The following is an 18,992-nucleotide window of genomic DNA, read 5'->3' as shown; positions in this document are numbered from 1 at the left end:
CAGGAGAGGAGAGCTGGAGGTTGAATCAATCACCAATGGCCAATGATTTAATCAGTCATACCTACGTAGTGAAGCCTCCATAAAAATCCAAAAGGACAGAGTTCAGGAAGCTTCTCCGTTGGTGAATACATGAAGTAGGAAGGGGGACACGCTCAGAGACAGCCTGGAAGCTCCATACTCCTTCCCACATACTTTGCCCTATGCATCTCTCCCATCAGGCTATTTCTGAGTTATATCCTTTTATGATAAACTGATAATCTAGTAAGTAAAACATTTTCCTGGGTTCTGTGTGCCGCTCTAGTGAATTAATCCAACCAGAGGAGGGGGTCATGAGAACCTCCGGGTTACACCAGGTTGGTTAGAAGCAACCTGAACTTGAGATTGGCATATGGAGTGGGGGAAGAGGCAGTCTTGTAGGACTGAGCCCTTAACTTGTGGGATCTGACGTTATCTCCAGGTAGATAGTGTCAGAACTGAACTGAATTGTAGGACACCAAGTTGGTGTCACAGAATTACTTGATTTGTAGGAAGGCTACTAGTGTCAGAAGTGAAGTATTCTGTGAGTAGAGCTTTTGAGAGTAGACACACAGGAGTGTTTTCCTTTACATATTTATACAACTGAAAAAAATCAAAAGAATAATATTTCTTGACACATGAAAATTACATTAAATTCAGATTTCTGCATCCATAAATAGTTTTGTTGGAACACAGCCATGCTATTATTAGTGTCCGTACTGTTTATGATTGCTTTCACACTATGACAAAACTGATAGCTGTGAAAGAGATGGCTCACAAAGCAAAAAATATATAGTATTTGGCTGTTTACAGAAAATGTTTGTCAAACCTTGGTCTATGGTCTTTGACCAGATTCAGAGTTCCCATTGTATCTTCCTAACTAAACAGTCTTTCAATATCAGCCCATGGCCTGCTTAGCTCTTTATAACTTTTTCATAACTGAATGCAGAGAAATTAGATAACCTGCCCAAGCTAGCAAGGCAAGCAAAAAGCAGACACAGGATTTGAACCTGGCAGTCTCCAGAGACCCAGCTCTAAGCTGCAATGCTATATTGCCTCCCTAGGGGAACCTAGGTAACCTAGGTTACTAAGAACCTGGTAACCTCAATGTCAACGTAAAATTCTAGGTACTGTGAAAATCCTCAGACATAGTCTATCTTAAATAAGAGGTATTGCTGTAGGACAGTTCTCCCCTCAGTAGGGAGGAAAAGATAATTATTTAATGGTTTTATTGGATGTGTGTCACATAAAAAGCATCTCACTTAACCCTCAGAATAGCCCAGACAGGGAGGAATCATAATCCACATTTTTATAAATTAGGAAACTAAGAACAAAAAAAGATTATTTCCTGATAAATTCACAGATTTAGTATACCAGTGAGGTGGTGGTGGCATGTTGAAATTTATAGACTAGATGCTCAGATATGCAAAACTATAACTGGATTTCTCTGTACCTGAACCAAACTAGATATCAAGCCCCATATTTCTATTCCTGGAAGGGAGGGAAATGTGACAGTATAAGATTACTCAGCCACCGCAGGTGTAAAATGTAGTAGCCAAAGGTGTTCAGTTTCATTAGTCATCAGAGAAATGGAAATTAAAACCACAAAGTGATGCCCCTATCCACCACGCAGCATGAGTGAAATGAGAGTCAGGTAATACCAAATGTGGACAAGCAGCAACTAGAACTCTCATTCACTACTGGTAGGAGTGTAAATTGGTGCAACTACTTTGGAAAACTGCTTGGCAGTATGAGTGGTGGGTGCTGGAGCTCACAAGAAGTGATGGTTAAATTTCCAGGAATTTTGTGAATCAGCTGATTTCACACTGGTAGCTTGAAATTGGGCAGCTGGAGTATTTACACCACAGGAACTGGCTAACATAAATGAGCACCCACCCTAGAGCCAGTTGTCAGACATTTACCAGCAAACCACTAGGCAATAAAGCTCCACATATATATATCCTGTGACTCAGCAAATCCATTTCTAGGTATCCACACTTTAGGAATGTGTGCAGATATGGCCCAAAAGCCATGTACAAGAATGTTCATAGCAGCATTATTTGTAATGGCTTGAAACCCAAATATCCATAAATAGAATTGATAAATTCATGTCCATTCAATGGAATACTATGCAGTAATAAGAATGAAAGAACTGCTATATGCAATAACCCAGATGAATCTCACAAAATGATGGAACAAAAGGACCTGAACAAGGGTACATACTGTGTGATTCCTCTACATAAAAGTCAAAAAAGACCAGATTAATCTCTGATGATAAATCAGGGAGGTGGTTACTTGGTGGGGAGGAGAGCAGCAATGACTGAACAAAGGGGGGATTGTGGAGTGCTGGTATTGACCTTTTTTCCATCTAAGTGCTGGTTATTGAACTGTGTTTATTTTGTGAAAATTCATCAATAAAAGGTTTGATTTTAAAAATTAGTCACTTCCATAATTGGACAAGCAAAGGCAAAAAAAAAAGGAACTTCAAATTAAATCTCATACCTTATACAAAAATTAACTAAAAATAGATATTAGATCTAAATGAAAAACATGAAACTCTAAAAAGAGAAGAAAGTCTTTATGACCCAGGGTTAGACAGAATCCTTAGACATGACACCAAAAACATAACCCCAAAAAAATGGAAAAGAAAAAAAAAGGTAAAATTACATCTCATCAAAGTTAAATACTTTCACTCTGCAAAAAAAAAACTGTTAAGAGGATGAAAAGACAAGCTACAAACTGGGAAAAGATATTTGCAAATCATATACCTAACAAAGAATATATATTTTGGTTTTGATAAATATACTTTAGTTATGTAAGATGTTACTACTAGGCAAAGTTGAGTATTTTTACAACTTCTTGTGAGTCTATCATTAGTTCAAAACAAAAAAGATCAATTAAGGGAATTCCCTGGCAGTCCAGCAGTTAGGACTCTGTGCTTCCACTGCAGGGGGCACGGGTTGGATCCCTGGTCAGGGAACTAAGATCCCGCATGCCATGTGGCATGGCAAAAAAAAAGAAAAAGAATAAAAAAAGACATCGGTAGTTTTACCTACCAGACTGCCTATTTTTCTACATCTTTGACCGATATTCTAAGCATATTCTAATACAATGCTAATCGGGGTGTAACTGATGAAACCTTTCTACAGGGCAACTTGGCTGAACCAGTCGAGCTCTTAGAATGTACAAACATTTGACTAAGGAATTCCATTTCTGGAATTTTTCCTAAGAAAGTAATCAGAGATATATACAAAAATCTGCAGACAATGATTTCATTTTTCATAGTTGCTTATAATAGTGAAAAATTAGAAAAAACCTAAATATTGGAAACAAGTATAGTTTATACTACATAGTTAGTATATTTTGATATACCTAGAATATAGAATACAGTGTAGCCATAAGAAATTAAGCCATAGAAGAATATTTATTGACATGGGAAAATGTTAACAATATACTTTTATATGAAATATGCAGGATAGAAAACAGTATATACAGTTTAGTACCATTTTTATGGGAAGAAAAATAGCCATATATACAAAATCATGCATAGGAAAAAAATAGAAGGACGTACATACCAAATGTTAGTAATGGTTATTTCTAGACAGTGGAATTACAGGGGACTATACAATTTCTGCAATAAATTTTACCTGCCTTCAAGCAGTATCTGCTTCATGCTATTCTTTCTTGGTTGTGATTAGTTTGATATAATGTCTCTTCAAATAGGTATATATCAAATGTTTCATGATATATACCTCCAAATCATACTGCTATTCCCATTATCAAATGTTTCATGATATATACCTCCAAATCATACTGCTATTCCCATTACTTGCTACTTTTTAAGAGCAAGTAGCAAGATGCTACTTGCTCTTACAAACTGGCATATGGAGAATATTTCTAACTAACACAATATACTATCAGATATGCCACAGCATAGATCTGGCTATGGAAAATTATTATTTGGAGAATTTGAAAACCTTCTAATCAAGAGAAATTTTAAATAGACAAAAAGATACTATAACTAGTTAGGGGTCCATAATGAAGAGTGTAAAATAACTCACGTTCCAGAATTGGAGACTTTTGGGTCTCTCCTTTTTAATATCTGACTTTGGGCAAAGGATATTAGGTTTTTTTAGGCTGGAAAATGTGGTTAATAAAAGGAAGAAGCAAAAATATTTTTTTTAATAAGGGAAAACGGGATCAGAGATAAAAAGGTTTTCTATAAAGACCTAAACATATGTTAGATAAAACAGCTAAAAGGGAATTCAAATTTGGTGTTGCAGAAAAATGAACTCACATTCATTTTTCTGTAGCAGCAATTCTTACTGTTTTATATCTTCTTTCACAGGTTTTGACATGCCAAAATTGTGAAATTATTTCAATGTTAATTAATGGTCTTTAAGTTCTTTAATTATTTTAACAGTTAATACATAAAACATACTTAATTTTTTCATGGACTCTGAGGTAAGTGTTTTAAATAAATATAGGTTACAACAATTAAACACACTTACAACAAATATAGATTTTACTTCTCAGAATCCATCCTAGTGTAAAGCTGTTTACTAGATTCTTATTAAAAATACCAAGTTAGCATGTTAGATCTCTTAAAGGTAAAGCATCAGAGAATAGAAAAAAAATCTGTGTCCACTCTTCTCTGATGTTTTCCATGCTCCAGCACCATCCCAAATTGCTTCCTTATTTCTGTTCCCTCTCTCTGGAAGGGAATCTCAAGTAAATCTGTGACCAATCAATAATTTTTAATAATTGTTTGCAATCATTATGTAAAAGGGAACAGTTAATGACTTATATCTCATGGATAAATTTATTGTCTAGATGCCTAGAGGTAAACTGCACAACTTGCAGATGAAAGAAGGAACTTTTATAAAGCACTGATGAAAGCATGATGGAAAAAAAAGAGAGATTTTCTCTGTTTTTCCAATCAAAGATTTGCTCCTTCTCCCCAAAAAGTCATGGAGTTGAGAAAGATAGCTGGAGGAGTGTGGATGGGAAATGTGCATCCCATTTACAGAACTACACAACACACTCTCACCTTACACCAGTGGTGTTCTGCCACCTCTACCCCATTCCATAAATGTTCCATTAACCATAGCACAGCTTCTGGCATAGTTCTAATTTCTCAATGAAGATCACAAGAAAGTACTTCCAGGTTGTTAAAAGAAACCAGAATATTACACTAACACATTTTGGCGGTGGGAGGAGACTACTGGCACACCATATTTATTGCTTAACAGTACAAGAATTAAACAAAAAAAGTAGAGACTAGAAAATCACTTTTTGAAATTTCACAATCACCAATTCGCGACAGAAACTGAGGCATAACACTTATGCTAACGAATCTGTTAGATGAATTATCACTTCAGCACATAACTGCAGATGGATACTCCTGGATTTTCACTTAGTCCATCACTCCATGAGCACTATAATATGAAAGGTGACATACTTATGAACTAAAATCACAAGAAGAAACTCTCTAAGATCAATCTTCAGTGAGCCCCTATTTCAGTAAGCCATACGGAGCAGTAAAGAGCAGTAAAAGGTAATATTCATTTAACAGAACGAGAATCCCAATGACAAGAAATCAGGTATTTATATTCCTCTAGAGACACTTCTTCCCCACCTAACAAAGGCACTTGACATGTAATGAAATGCACAGTTAATTCAGGTACTGCCCTGGGCAACTGTTACCTTCCTAAAATTGTATGAAGTGGTGATTAAGTTCAAATTAATCCTTCTGCATCAGCCTGAAACACTCATGAAAATATCACAAGTTCTCTATTTTTGGCAGATGATATAGCCAAAGAAGAAAAGATAATATTGGTGTCCCCAATGAATTGGCTGACTTGAACAGTCCAGGATTCTCTCTCTGCACAACATATTCCTTGATGACTGTGGAATTTGTATATGATTATAGGCAAATTAACCTTTCATACAGTTTCAGGTATTAATGTTCACTCCTCTTCTTGTCTTTCCTTACTTTTTTGTTCTTTCCCAAAGTCTTAGATGATTCCTCCTGAAAAAGACATAAATCAATGTAGTATCTTCCTACATTTATATGAAGGTACTAGCTTAGGACTCTTAAATCTAGTCATATAGAATATGTATAATAGTGAAAGTATAATTACTTCCATATGTACCATCTTTCTGTTTTACAGGGCTCTTTCATTTATAGTCTATTTTAATATTTCCAAAACAATCAAGGATAATCAAAGAAATACTCATTTATCTCAGTTATCTAACAGATTTATGTTTGAGTAATTTCAATATTATTTATGTTTATTTTTTAAATTATTTTTTTGTGTGTGTGTATTTTTTTTTTTGGCCACACCGTGCAGCCTGTGGGATCTTACTTCCCTCACCAGGGACTGAACCCATGCCTCCTGCAGTGGAAGTGCAAAGTCCTAACCACTGGACAGCCAGGGAGTTCCTCTCGATACTATTTAATCCATTGTTCATTTACCAAAGTAAGGCAGCAAAGTTTAAATAAAATAGATATGAACATATCTGAAATACAAGACAAAAAAACTCGAAGTATAAAGGAAGAAGCATCTAAAGGCATGCCAGGGGAAAGGGGATACACTTTGACACCAACAGAGAATGTTAGAATTTTATAGATGTTTAAAGACTATCTAGTTCACTGTAGCATTAGCTATAAACTTCTATGGGTCTCAGTTTTAGGGAGTGGAAACGAACTGGTCTTTAAGGTTTTTATAAAACTCCATGAATCTACAAAATTAAGGTTTGAAGAGATGAAGTGATCCTCCCAAGGTCACACAACTGATCAATCACACTGTTCTGACTAAAACCTAAGCTTCCAGTTTCCTAGTCCAAAGGTTTTTCTAATGCACCTCACTCGTTCTGCTTCACTCTTAATTTTCTTTCTCTTTTTTCTTTTTAAATTTCACAGGCAGTGGTGAGAAACTCTCTAGATATAATATCAGTAACCACTTACCGGTGAACTTGTGTAGTTCTTCTCCACTAGAATGTTTCTGGCACAGTTGTTGATATGTTTGAAGCGATCTGGTCCTAGCAAAATCCCTCCATACCAGCGTGATACCACCACCATGACATTTCTCACATTCAAAATCTGTTATTTTCAGAAGCATAATTACATACAAATATAGACAGGTACAGATGTGAGTTTTAAAGGAAAATGAAAAAACCCATACATAAAATTGCACATAAAATTTCCCCGACTTTAATGGCAGAACCATGAGTAAGCAGAGTGCGATTTATAACAATTCAGGGGACAGAATGTTAGAATGAGAAGGGAATTTGGAAAACAAACACTGTGCTCCACAGTGTCCTTGAATTGCAAACTTGGGGACCACCAGGCAGAGTGAAGGGGAGATCATGCAGTGGGGTTCCAGTTCTTGGTGACTTCAACCAGAAAAGCTTAGCTTAGGCAGTTTTTTACCCCTAGGTCAAACAGCAACACAAAACCTGCTTCTGAACAAAACAGCTAGAGATAACTGGGGCTGCATGGGTAATCACTAGCGCCTACCAGTAAGGTCTTCCTCAGTTTGACATTTGTCAAATGCTGCCCTTAACGTGAAGCCCACCAGTCTACAGGCCTGACCCCCACAGAGTTCCTATCAAGGAAAGGGCCTGGTTAGAAAACAAACCTCCACATACAATAGCAGAAGAAACTACAGCAACTACCTTAGGAAAAAAACAATCCATTCTTAAAATTAATGAACAATCAATGATCACCAGACAGATGAAGAAAATCCAGCAGCATGAAAGAGGAAGGACAAGATAAACAAACTAAAATGGACCAGGAAAAATTTAAGGAAGAAAACATCTAAAAAAAGAAACTCTAATTAGTATATTCAGAAAAATTTTAGAAGATATTGTATCCATAAAAGCAGAACAGCACACTATGAAAAGGGAAAAAGAGGGCTTCCCTGGTGGCGCAGTGGTTGAGAGTCTGCCTGCCGATGCAGGGCACATGGGTTCGTGCCCTGGTCTGGGAAGATCCCACATGCCGCGGAGCGGATAGGCCCGTGAGCCATGGCCGCTAAGGCCTGCGCATCCGGAGCCTGTGCTCCGGAACGGGAGAGGCCACATCAGTGAGAGGCCCGTGTACCGCAAAAAAAAAAAAAAAAAAAAGGAAAAAGAGAACAAGAAAGAACTCTTGAAAATTAAATACATGGTTGCTAAAAAAAATTTTTAATTTGATAGAAATTTTGGAAGACAGTCAAGAAAATGTCTTAGAACAAAAGGCAATGAGATGGACAACTTAATAAAAAAAGAAACATTCTGGATCTACCCAGAAGTCCAACATCCAACTAACAGGAGTTCTGCAAAGACAGAACAGAGAAAATAGAGGAGAGGAAATTGTCATGAAACAAAAAGGGTAAGTTTTTCCAGAGCTGAAGAGAATCTTCTATTGTCTACGACTGAAAGAGCTTGAAAGCACAGCACTCGTTATTAACCTTTTGCTTTCTGCCCCACATCCAGCGGTTAAGATTATCTATCGATGTTTAAAAACTAACTACTAATAAAACCAAATCATCTCATGTTATATAGGCTAACTGATTTACTTATTCCTAAATGGAATTTAGGAATGAATTTTGTTGAGAAATTTTATGGTTCACAGAACAGGATTAACAGGGTTTAACTCACACTCACCTCCATGAGGTGCAGAAGACGCCCCCCAGCTGCTGTTTCCCCGTCATCCTCACAGTCCTGTAAGAAGGTCTGTTTATCCTCACAATATATTCTAGAAATACACATGACAGTGTTACACTTTAAAACCTTGAAATATTGTATTCAATAATAAAAGTTACTTCTTCATATTTGTTGCCATCAATTTACTTCCAAAATCAGCATACTTGTTTTAAAAAAATCTTTCTTGAACTATAAATTAGCTATATTTTCACTGACGATTTCCTATCCAGTATGCTTCACTTTTTATATTTTGGAAAGCTAGGAATCAAGGGTACCTCGTTTAAATCAGAAATGCTACAATTATGGGAAGGTGAGTTTACACATCTGACACTTCCTCCACTTCATTTAATCTTGAAGCTGAGATTATAGAGAATAGTCACTAAAAAACGTTTACTGAGAATAAACTGTATATAAGCATTATAGGCACATAATAGGTGCTATGAAATGGTATAAAAGAAATAAGTGGTGTACTCCTGTCATCAAAGAGCCTAAACTCCAGTGAAAGAGAAAAAAAGTATATAAAAAAGATGGAGGTGATAAAACCAACATTAAATTTTATACTTTCCTAACATCTTATTCTAGCCGCCAAGCATTTATCTATCTTCCCCATTCTAAGAATTATAAGATTTATTTTTCTCTGTAATTTCCCCGTGGATAGTTATCAATATCAGAGATAAATCATGGTATTTTTACCCATTTAAATTATCTAGAAAGTTAGCATGGGCTACATTGTAGATGAATAAGCTTGGCAAATAAGTGTGAGTTATAAAAAGAAAACAGTGCCAGTTAAGGTATGCCATCTAGTGCATTTTTTAGGCCCCTACAAATGGTACCATCTAGGACTAGGCAAATATAGCAAAGATATCTTTCCAGTTGTGGTGATAAAAAGCCAAATACTACCTTATCTATACACCTAAGTCAATTATATTAATTGTATTATAGCAATCCTATTCATTCATTCATCTTTCCATCCACCAAACCATCTATTCATTCATTCACTCAGTATATATTTACTGCCCACCTACTATGACCAAGCTCTACTATTATTTAGAGTTGGCCCCATTTGAAGAAAAGAAAGTTAGTACTATTAAACAAAATTTTATATGGCAAATTTAAGGCAAAAAGGATTCCGGGGTTGAATTTATAGAACAAATGAAGAAATCTGACTATATAAATCAGTACTGTTAGGTTTAAAAAAAAAAAGGAAATACCATGGACATTTTCACTAACCCTTTCCTCACATGCCAGGAAGATAATGATGCAGCATCCGATAGCTGTGTGTACCAGTAGCCTGAAGAGTGCCCCATAACTCCAAAGCAGGAACACAGCCCCAGAACCAGGAAGTAACCTTAAAAGGACCCTAAGCATTCAAAATACACAACACAAAGTCCATGTACCAAATAAAGGTTATTTCTTTAACTCCCAGTGGAGTCCTTCAAGCCTCCACTTTATGCCTTTTTATTGTTATCTGACACACAATTCTGACAAGCTAAGCTCCTTCATTCCCAAGCATCAATTATATAAGGGGGTGAGTTGGAGGGGCTGCTACATGCAGTCATGCTGACATCTGTAAGAAGTGACAGGTGATCACCCATTAATAAGCAAAAATACTCAAGTACTTAAAAAAACAAAAATATGGGGCCTGAAATAGAGTATCCAGCCCATTATTTAACTTTTGATAACTTAAGATCAGTATCATGTCCAGCAACTGTTGAAGGTGCAGCCAACATGGCTATGTAGGAATAAGATAGAGATAAATGAAATTAGATTCTCAAATTCAGCTCTACCACTTAATGACTACGTGATCTTGAAAAAGTTAACCTTTTTACAGTGGCACAGTTGCTCAAATAATTAGATTTAACTTATGTAAAGCACATGACACAGTAGGCCCTCAACAAACACGTGGGACAAATGAATAGTACCTATTAATACTTTTACAGCACATTCTAATCACTGAGACCAAGCACAGTCTAATCCCTCATTTTTATACTGATGACCCTAACTCACCAAGAAAAAACCCAAAATTCTGTGTAGTGATACTCTAATAAGTAGGGAATTATATAATAAATAGTTTTTTTGGTAAGATTGAGCACTTAAAGGGATGTAACTTAGTAATATTAAAAACTCACCTATCCAAAGTGATAAATTTTTTTGAGATTTTTGAGTTTTACATAGCCTAGATTTTACAAATAGTCTGAATCACATTTTAAATTTGCACCACATTCCTATGTCTATATTCTGAATTTAGTCCTAAACTATGTTCTGTAAGTCTGTACTAATTTGCATATTTAAAAAATATACCCTTCATTTCTTTACTAACAAATCAGCAGATTTCTATAAAACCTTCATACTCAAAACTAAAAGACATGTAGTGAAAGAAGCAGTCTTAATTCACTGCATAAACTGGTTTAAAGAAAAACGTTAGAAAAAATTTGGCAGTATGTATCAAGAGTTTCAAAAATGTCCATACTTTTTGATAATTCTACTTCTAGGAATCTATTCTTTTTTCCTTTTTAATTATACTTCTGTTTCATTTCAAAAAACAATATGAAACAACCAGAACCTATCCTGAGGAAATAATGCAGAAAGTACACAAAGATGTTCACGGGACTATTCTTTATAATACTTAGAAAAAATGAAAGACTTGGGCTTCCCTGGTGGTGCAGTGGTTGAGAGTCTGCCTGCCGATGCAGGGGACGCGGGTTCGTGCCCCGGTCCGGGAGGATCCCGCATGCCGCGGAGCGGCTGGGCCTGTGAGCCATGGCCGCTGAGCCTGCGCGTCCGGAGCCTGTGCTCCGCAACGGGAGAGGCCACAACAGTGAGAGGCCCGCGTACCGCAAAAAAAAAAAAAAAAAAAAAAAAATGAGAAAATGAAAAACTAAAACAAAAAGGAAATGGTTAAATAAATTGTGGTATGGAGCCTCAAACAAATATTATACAGCCATTAAAATAATGTTTATAAAGCAATTATAACAACATGGAAAAATGCTTTTGTTACATTAAGGAAAAATTTTGATACTAGAATAAAGCATTGAAAAGAATCAAAAAGAAAATATTTCACAATATCAGTTACACTTAATGGCAGAAAATGGTTAACTTTTCCTCTGATTCTTTTTTCTGCCATTTCCAAATATTCCACACATGATTATTACTTTTACAGTGGGAAAAAAACACATAATAGTTGTTGTTTTTTAAAATCATGCATCAGTTTTCCCCATTTTTTTTTTTTAATATTTATTTATTTGGTTGCACTGGGTCTTAGTTGTGGCAGGTGAACTCTCAGTTGCGGCATGTATGTGGGATCTAGTTCCCTGAGCAGGGATTGAACCCAGGCCCCCTGCATTGGGAGCGCAGAGTCTTAACCACTGTGCCACCAGAGAAGTCCAATTTTTTACCAATTACACATTCCTAAAATTGTGATGATCACTTACCGGTATGCATAGATGTTGTGGGTGGCACTAGCAATTTTCTTATTCTCATACAATTTGGCAAGAACCATTTTCACCTTAAAAACAGCAGTAATGTAAATAAACTAATGTATACTTTCTATTTGCTCTGTAAATAAATGCTAAAAAAACCTTAAAGCATATTGATATACATACTATTGTAGTGAAATTAACAAGAGTTATTTAAAGACTCAACTACATTCTGAAAAAGCCATTTCCAAAGTTTTCTCCCATTTTAGGGGCAAAAACTGGTTCTCTAATTGGTACAAAAATGATAGACCTGGTATTTTTGACCACCAGTTATCAACAAATATCTGAGCAGTAACCATGTCCAAGGTACTTGTATATAAGAAATTTTCCCCATACTGTATAGAGAAATTTAAACGAAAATATAAGAATTTCTAGAAATGAGCTCTGAAAACTTACCAAAGTGACAGGTACAGAATAAGGGTATGTTCCAAATGTTATAAAACCAAAACTCTCTCTGGGAGTCAAATAAGGTTCATAGAGGAGGTAACAAGAGCCAGGTCTTGAAAGATAAGTGACAGTTCTGCATCAAAATGGGAGAACGGGGTGGGGCAAGAAGAAGCCGTTCCACTTAGAGGAAACAGCATGTACAAACGTACCAGATTTAGTAAGCAGAAATAAATGATGCTTAGTTAAATTGGAACTTCATATAAACCACACATTTTTTTATTATAAGTATGGCCTATGCAATAATGTTTATCTGAAATTCCAATTTTAGCTAGCTATTCTGTACTTTATCTGTCAACCTTAGCAGGGACATAAAAGAGAAAGGTTCAAGAAGTGACCAGTAGTTTTATGTAGCTCTACCTTAGAGTATGAATGAGATGACAGAAGATGTATCAGAATGATTAAAGTAGGGTCTTATCACAAAAGGCCTTGTATAATGTGTTTAGATTTTTTCCTTGTAGCCAATGGAAATCAGCGATTACTGGGTATGTGGGGGAGGAGTGACACGTGGTCAGATCTTTTAGAAAGGTAGTTGGCAAGGGGCATAGAAGAAATACTGGAGGTAAGGAAGACTAAGCTGGAGATACAGAGACCAATTTGGATCAGAAATTGTGCAATCTTGTGCTTCTCAGACTCCCAGATTCCTGATCAATAAAGTAGACACTGACCTCTCAGATTTATTTCAGCTCTCACAAATTATGATTCTGTAAGTCTAAGTGACTATAATCAGAAATGGAAAAAGGATCCAGTATGGAGAGATTCAGAATGCAATGTCTAAGGAGGACCCTGGCAACAAGATTATGAGCAATGGCCAAGGGCAAAATAGGGTTCCTGAGAGAAAAGCCCAGAAGCTTGCACCAAAATCTGTTATTTTGACCACAAATCAATGAAGGAAAGAACTTCCTCTTCCAGAGACTAAAAGAGAGTGAAAAGGCAGCCTGGTGCAAAAAACTGTATTCCTATAGGTCAGGGCTTTAGAAGAATTTGGAGAGACCAAAGGGAAGAGACCAATGCTTAAAACCTGTGGTAAGCTAGTAAGACTTTTCTGGTTAATTTAACTTTATAGGTGTACTGAAATTGTCTCTTACATTAATAAAGTTTAGGCTAGATTATAGCAGCAAGGAAGAAGAAAATGATTCTGCTGAAAAGAGACTGAGAAAGACAAAGGCCTAGGAATACTATTTTTGACTGAAGATTTTCCCATATAATATCCTTTGGTGGATATCAGGCCACCTAAAATCAGGAAGCAGAAAGGAAAAGGAATTCAGGTTAGGAAGACTGGGCTCAACCAGTCTGTCCACTGTCCCCTTACTTGGGCAACAATAGAACAGGCTAGGTTTTGTAGAACTCCCACATGATAAGACAAATAATTTTTCAACAAGCTATTGATATTAAACATCATAATTTTCTACACCACCACAATGGGTTTTTCTTCTTTGAAAATTCATTGGAGAGTTAAGCCCTGATCAGAGTCTGGATACAATTTTGAAAGCAGTGATAAACAGAAACAAATATTCCATGATTCCCAATAATTTGGAGTAGAAAATTAGCAAGTAATTTTTATCTTGCATGAAAATTAAACATAATAGTAAAAACAAAGATATTATTGCAAAACCATTTGCTTGAATTACTTTGGTAAAACAACATCAAAGTGAACTGGACACAGTAAGTTTACCTGTTTGGGACAAACTACTGGAGCCAAGTGTGCCTGAAAAGTACTTCTTCGGTCTGTGATAGGAATGCCATGATCAATCGGAGGTAGTTCTTCTATTTCTATAAATTTAAAGAATTATATTACTTTTATTTTTTAAATTCTTATATTCAAATACTGAAAAATTGGCAATGGTATAGTGGGGGGAGTTGGGAAAGAGATGTAAATTATATGGCAAATCAACTCAAATAACAAATACTGGTTGTCTATTAAAATTAAATTATAATTTTAAGTAAAAAGTTTCCTAATATATTGTACATTAACATAAAACTACTTGACTTATAAATGATTTTCACCTGCTAAGGTCACCCAGTGGTAATGGTAGGTTGGGACTCAAATCCTGGACTTGTTTCAGTTGTATAAGTTGGTATAACATCTAATTTTTAAGAGTACAAAGGGGTCCTGAGACCAAAAAGATTGACAGCTGCTAATATGGAGTATTTATTCATTTCACTGCTGATGGACCTCTGGGTTGGGAAATCTATGACTTTATTTTGTATAGCTGTAATATAATGTCTTCCACTAATAAAACTGTTCCTACGTCACAGGATTGAATTGAATGTATCAATAGTACACCAAGTTGGTATTCCATCAAGTACTGTGATTTCCAGTTATTCTGCCTTTTAAACAAGCTTAAGAACCATTAATTTTACCCTTAACTTAGATGAGAAACTTACCAACCATCCTAGCTGCTGCACCTGCCTCATTTAGGATGAAAAGTTATTCAGAAAAAAAGAATTTAATTTTTTTCTATTTCTATTCACTGATGTGTTGAATCTTACCAAGTCAGTTTGCTTTATAAGTGATGAAACACTTCAAGTAACATGTGTAAAAATATTTCTGGAGCACTTTAAATAACTTGCCAAAAAATCACTGCACTGGTTTGTGGCAGGACATGGCAAGAAGCCAGGTTTACGCAGGATGTTCTTCCTTCCCCCAGCAATGTTCTCTTCTTGAACAGACTGTGACCTCTGCACTAGTACACTACTAAGGCCAATAGGAACTGGATACGATTTATTATGACTATGATTTTCACTCTTTTTCTTTTAATAGTGGATCTTCTTTCCCAAAAGACATCCTATGCCAAATCTGCAAATATGTGTATGAATAAAATGGGAACTACTTAGAGTGTAACAGGAGCAGGTATCCTGGGTGTTCTTCCCCACTCATTCACAGCTTCTTTGTCCCCTTCCACTAATACTGAGACACTATGCAAGAACTTTAAATTTTCATTTACTGTTTAAAAGCTACTGTATAATGGCATAGGGAACTCCCTATCTTCAAAGAGAATGAACATTCCCTCTTGTCTATCATGTTTTTGTAAGAGACTTGAGGAAACTAACTATATCATTCAGAATTTTAAAGTACTAAAATGGAACATACTTTCTGATAGAAATATAGAGCTGATTTATCACATCAACCTATCCATAAGCTGAATACTACTTTATCATGGAAGAAATTTGCTTAAGCAAAAACTAAAATCCTAAAGGCATTTCACTAGCTTTAATTCAGTGGTTGTACCTTCAATTATTGTACTTATATTTGTGAGCAAAGACTAAAATTTAACTCTGAGCTATCAGTAGACAGCTAAGGATTTCAAAGTAAAAACATAAAAGCAGGATGTGAACTGAAAATATTAACACAGCTTTTCTTAGTTTCAATTTCTCTCACCACTAATTCAAAACTCTAGATAAATAGCAAAAAAAAAAAAAAGAAAAAAGTAAATTCTATTTTTTTCCTCACCATTCTGATATACCTAGCAAACACCAAAATGGCCAGGAGACAGGAAAAAAATAACCCAATTCTCTACAAATTAATAAGAATTTCCTAAAATGTGAGTTTACTAAATTTCTATACCATTCCAAATGGTATAGAAATTCCAGTCATAATGCTACCATCCCGCTTTCCTCAAAATAAACTAATAACATTATACCTGTTCGATTTTCACTGACATCAAAATCCAATGCTTTAACTGGATTTTCTGGTTGACATGCTAAAATGAGATCATCTTCACATTCAATATCTTCCTCTTCAGTTTTCTTCTTTACGTCTGGGCCTATGTGGATATGAGACATGATGAGTGATCAGAAGACAGTAAGAAATTACACTTAAAAAACCATTAGTCTTGGTCTCTAAACACCAGTCTTCAACAGAAGGAACCAGGGCTCCTACAAGAAGTGGTTGACTCCAGGGTTGGGACAAGGAAAATACAAGATGAGCCTGGAATATCTTGTGATTCCAGAGAGTAAAGAAATGTTCAAAAAACAATGGAAACTTATAAAAAGAACACAGGAGCCTACCTGAGAGCTCTCCTAAAGGCCAAACCTGGAACAATTTGAGCAACAAAATAATGACAGTATGGAATTTTAACTCACGAAATAAAATGAGTTCATACTAATATAAGTAATCAAAGAAATAAATGTGGAAAAGAGACATCTTGTTCTCAGAATAGAATTCCAATTAATCATAGCAAGAAGGAAATGAAAATCACCATATTGTTACAACACCATATTGTTTACAAATACTGTTGATAAGATACACTAATGGATACTAAAATCAGTAGGTTAAAGTTTAAGGAGGAATAGGGTATTAGCATAGCCTCAAAGTATCTCCCCCAAGATACTTATCAACTACAAAGGGAAAGACAGTAACTGATAATTTTATATGTCAACCTGGCTAGGCCATGGTACACAGATATTTGGTCAAACACTATTCTAGATGTTTCTGTAAAGGTATTTCTTGGATGGAATTCACATTCAAATCAGCTGACTTTGGGTAAAGCAGATTGCCCTCCATAATGCAAGTGAGACTCCAGTTAAGACCTTAAAAGAAAAAGGACTGACCTCCCCAGAGGAGGAGGGAATTCTGCCAACATACAGCCTTCAGACAAGTCCTTCAGACTTGCAGTATCATTCCTTCCCTAGGTCTCCAGGCTGTCAGCCTACCTTGCAGAGTTTGGACTTGGCTAGCATCCATAATCTCATGAGCCAATTCCTTAAAATCAGTCAATCTCTCTCTCTCTCCCCCTCTTTCCCTCCGTCTCCCCCCCCAAAACCATTCCTTCCCTCCTCCTCTCTCTTTAAAACACACACACACACACACACACACACACATCTTATTGGTCTGTTTCTCTGGAGAATGCTTGATTAATACAGTAACTTTACAGTGGAAACATTTGGAAGATACCACCTTAACCAAGGGATCAAGGTAAATATCACCAATAATAAAGCATATTGATATCATTAGCTCCTTGATATAATACACTGTGAAGGATACAATATCATTTCTGTGATATTCTTGCCAAAATGCCTAATCTTACTCCAATCATGAGAAAACAATGGACAAATTCAAATTGAGGGACATTCCACAAAATAGTGTCAGGTCATGAAAGGTCAAAAAAGTGAAGGAAGGACTGGGGAACTATTTATAGACTAAAAGGGAGTAAGGAGAAATAACAACTAAATGCAACAAAGAATCCTAGATAGGATTCTAGAACAGCAGAAAGAACATTAGTGGAAAACTCAGTGAAATCTGAATAAGCTCTTTATTTTTTTTAATATTTTTAATTTTTAATTTTTATTTTTTTGCTGTACACGGGCCTCTCACTGTTGTGGCCTCTCCCGTTGCAGAGCACAGGCTCCGGATGCGCAGGCTCAGCGGCCATGGCTCATGGGCCCAGCCGCTCCGCGGCATGTGGGATCTTCCCGGACCGGGGCACGAACCCGTGTCCCCTGCATCGGCAGGCGGACTCTCAACCACTGCACCATCAGGGAAGCCCCTGAATAAGCTCTTTAGTTTAGTTAATATTATACCAGTGTTTGCTTTCTGTTTTTTATAATTGTAATATAGTTATGTAAGATGTTACTAGGGAAAGCAGGGTGAGGGATATAACAGAGCTATTTCTACTACTTTTGCAACTTTTCTGTAAGTCTAAAATTAGTTCAGAATTTTTTTTAAGTGTAAATGGTATGTAATTACTTCAAGATTTAACATTTCTGGGGTTTCCTTGCTGGCACAGTGGTTAAAAATCCACCTGCCAATGCAGGGGACATGGGTTCGAGCCCTGGTCCGGGAAGATCCCACATGCCGTGGAGCAACTAAGCCTGTATGCCACAACTACTGAGCCTGCGCTCTAGAGTCCGCAAGCCACAACTACTGAGCCCTCATGCCTAGAGCCCATGCTCCGCAACAAGAGAAGCCACCGCAATGAGAAGCCTGTGCACCGCAACAAAGAGTAGCCCCCACTCGCTGCAACTAGAGAAAGCCCGTGCGCAGCAACGAAGACCCAATGTGGCCAAAAATAAATAAATAAAATAAATAATTTTTTTTAAAATTTCACATTTCTATAGTAGAAAAAATGAAATAATAAAGAATAAATATGTACTGAAGATTAATAGTAAAATAAAAATAAATTACTTGTCAAGTGGGTACCCTGGAGAAGAAAATTCTCACGAGATATACTGATCACTAGCTTATATCCTTATTCATTCTTTAGAATTATTAAACCTTCCATTTTAATATGAAGTCTAGAAAATTTCTAATCAAAAAATTCCAAACAAAATTTTTTCAAATTATAAATTATACAACCTAAATCAATAACTCGAAAATCTTTAGTGTGGCTAAACTAAATTATAGATATAGGTGGGAAAGGGAAA

General features: G+C 36.1%; 1 protein-coding gene across 4 annotated transcripts in view; it reads right to left on the bottom strand.

The window, feature by feature from the left end:
- Positions 1-3,450: 3,450 nt before the first annotated feature.
- Positions 3,451-18,992, bottom strand: part of IMPACT (impact RWD domain protein) — a 28,303-nt gene continuing 12,761 nt past the window's right edge. For 3 of the 4 annotated variants that reach the window (XM_081253247.1, XM_081253246.1, XM_081253249.1), the window contains 7 exons: positions 16,271-16,393; positions 14,302-14,399; positions 12,138-12,211; positions 8,668-8,758; positions 6,986-7,120; positions 3,817-6,046; positions 3,451-3,767 (listed from right to left, as the gene is read on the bottom strand). In XM_081253247.1, coding sequence (XP_081109373.1) covers positions 5,978-6,046; positions 6,986-7,120; positions 8,668-8,758; positions 12,138-12,211; positions 14,302-14,399; positions 16,271-16,393 — 590 coding nt within the window. In that variant the 3' untranslated portion in view covers positions 3,451-3,767; positions 3,817-5,977. Of the gene's footprint in view, positions 3,768-3,816; positions 6,047-6,985; positions 7,121-8,667; positions 8,759-9,936; positions 10,067-12,137; positions 12,212-14,301; positions 14,400-16,270; positions 16,394-18,992 lie in introns of those variants that run through there. The other variant, XM_081253248.1, reaches the window with a different exon arrangement.

The sequence above is a fragment of the Mesoplodon bidens genome (genome assembly GCF_964165515.1).
Source record: "Mesoplodon bidens genome assembly, chromosome: 13".
Classification (NCBI taxonomy): domain Eukaryota; kingdom Metazoa; phylum Chordata; class Mammalia; order Artiodactyla; family Ziphiidae; genus Mesoplodon; species Mesoplodon bidens.
This window is presented reverse-complemented; position numbering and strand designations above follow the sequence as displayed.